This window comes from Manacus vitellinus, unplaced genomic scaffold (genome assembly GCF_001715985.3).
Source record: "Manacus vitellinus isolate BGI_N305 unplaced genomic scaffold, ASM171598v3 scaffold_143_pilon, whole genome shotgun sequence".
In the NCBI taxonomy this organism is placed as follows: domain Eukaryota; kingdom Metazoa; phylum Chordata; class Aves; order Passeriformes; family Pipridae; genus Manacus; species Manacus vitellinus.
Genome location: NW_021939025.1, coordinates 148,336 through 149,328, shown reverse-complemented (window position 1 = coordinate 149,328; position 993 = coordinate 148,336). Strand labels below are relative to the sequence as shown.

Sequence of the window (993 nt, the reverse complement as noted above, 5' to 3'; positions counted from 1 at the left end):
GGGGACACTGTGGGGACACGGGGACACCGTGGGGACACTGTGCGGGCACAGGGACATGGGTGCAGTAGAACTGGGACGTGGACCCATGAAAGGGGGATGTGGGACTTGGGGACTTAGTGGGACAGGGGACAGTAGGGCTGAGAAGTCACAGGGATGGGTGGGCCTGTGGCGTTGGGTCGCCAGGGATTGGTGGCCATAGTCAGGGGATGTGGGTGGTGATGAGGGACTGATGGAGATGGTCAGCGGCTGGTTATGGTGACCATGGGTTGGTAGAACTGTCCAGAGGTTGGTTGTGGTGGCCAAGGGCTGGAGGAGATGGCCAGGGCTGGGTGTCTGGCCAGGGGCTGGTGGTGGTAGCCATGGGTTGGTGATGGGCAGGGCTGGTGGTGGTGGCCATGGGTTGGTGATGGCCAGGGCTGGTGGTGGTGGCCGTGGGTTGATGGTGGGATGTGACCATGGTGTCCCCCCAGGCATCTCATTCACGCCCAAGGAGGTGGGCGAGCACGTGGTGAGCGTGCGGAAGAGTGGGCAGCACGTCACCAACAGCCCCTTCAAGATCCTGGTGGGGCAGTCGGAGATTGGCGACGCAGGCCGGGTCAAGGTGTGGGGCCAAGGGCTGCTGGAGGGCCACACCTTCGAGGTGGCTGAGTTCATCGTGGACACGCGCAGCGCCGGTGAGGCCACGGGGGGAGTTGGCCATGGCCAGGGCTGGGATGGGGTGGTGGCTGTGGTTATGACCAGGGTGAAATGGTGGCCATGACCACGTGTTGGTTTTAGCCACCCAAGGATGGGGTGGTGGCTTTGATGGCTGGGTTGGGGTGGTGTCCATGGCGTAGCCATTTCCAGGACAGAGAGAGCCACCATGGGACACCTCTGAGTGTGTCCCTGTGGTCGCCCAGGCTATGGCGGGCTGGGCCTGTCCATCGAGGGCCCCAGCAAGGTGGACATCAACTGTGAGGATGTGGAGGACGGCACCTGCAAGGTCACCTACTG

General features: G+C 63.1%; 1 protein-coding gene across 1 annotated transcript in view; it reads left to right on the top strand.

Annotated features, from left to right (window-relative positions):
- The window catches only part of LOC103761803 (filamin-C-like), a 40,576-nt gene that overhangs the window by 16,023 nt on the left and 23,560 nt on the right, over positions 1–993 (top strand). Inside the window, exons 17-18 of the mRNA XM_029958164.1 lie at positions 468–674; positions 900–991. Coding sequence (XP_029814024.1) covers positions 468–674; positions 900–991 — 299 coding nt within the window. The remainder of the gene's footprint in view (positions 1–467; positions 675–899; positions 992–993) is intronic.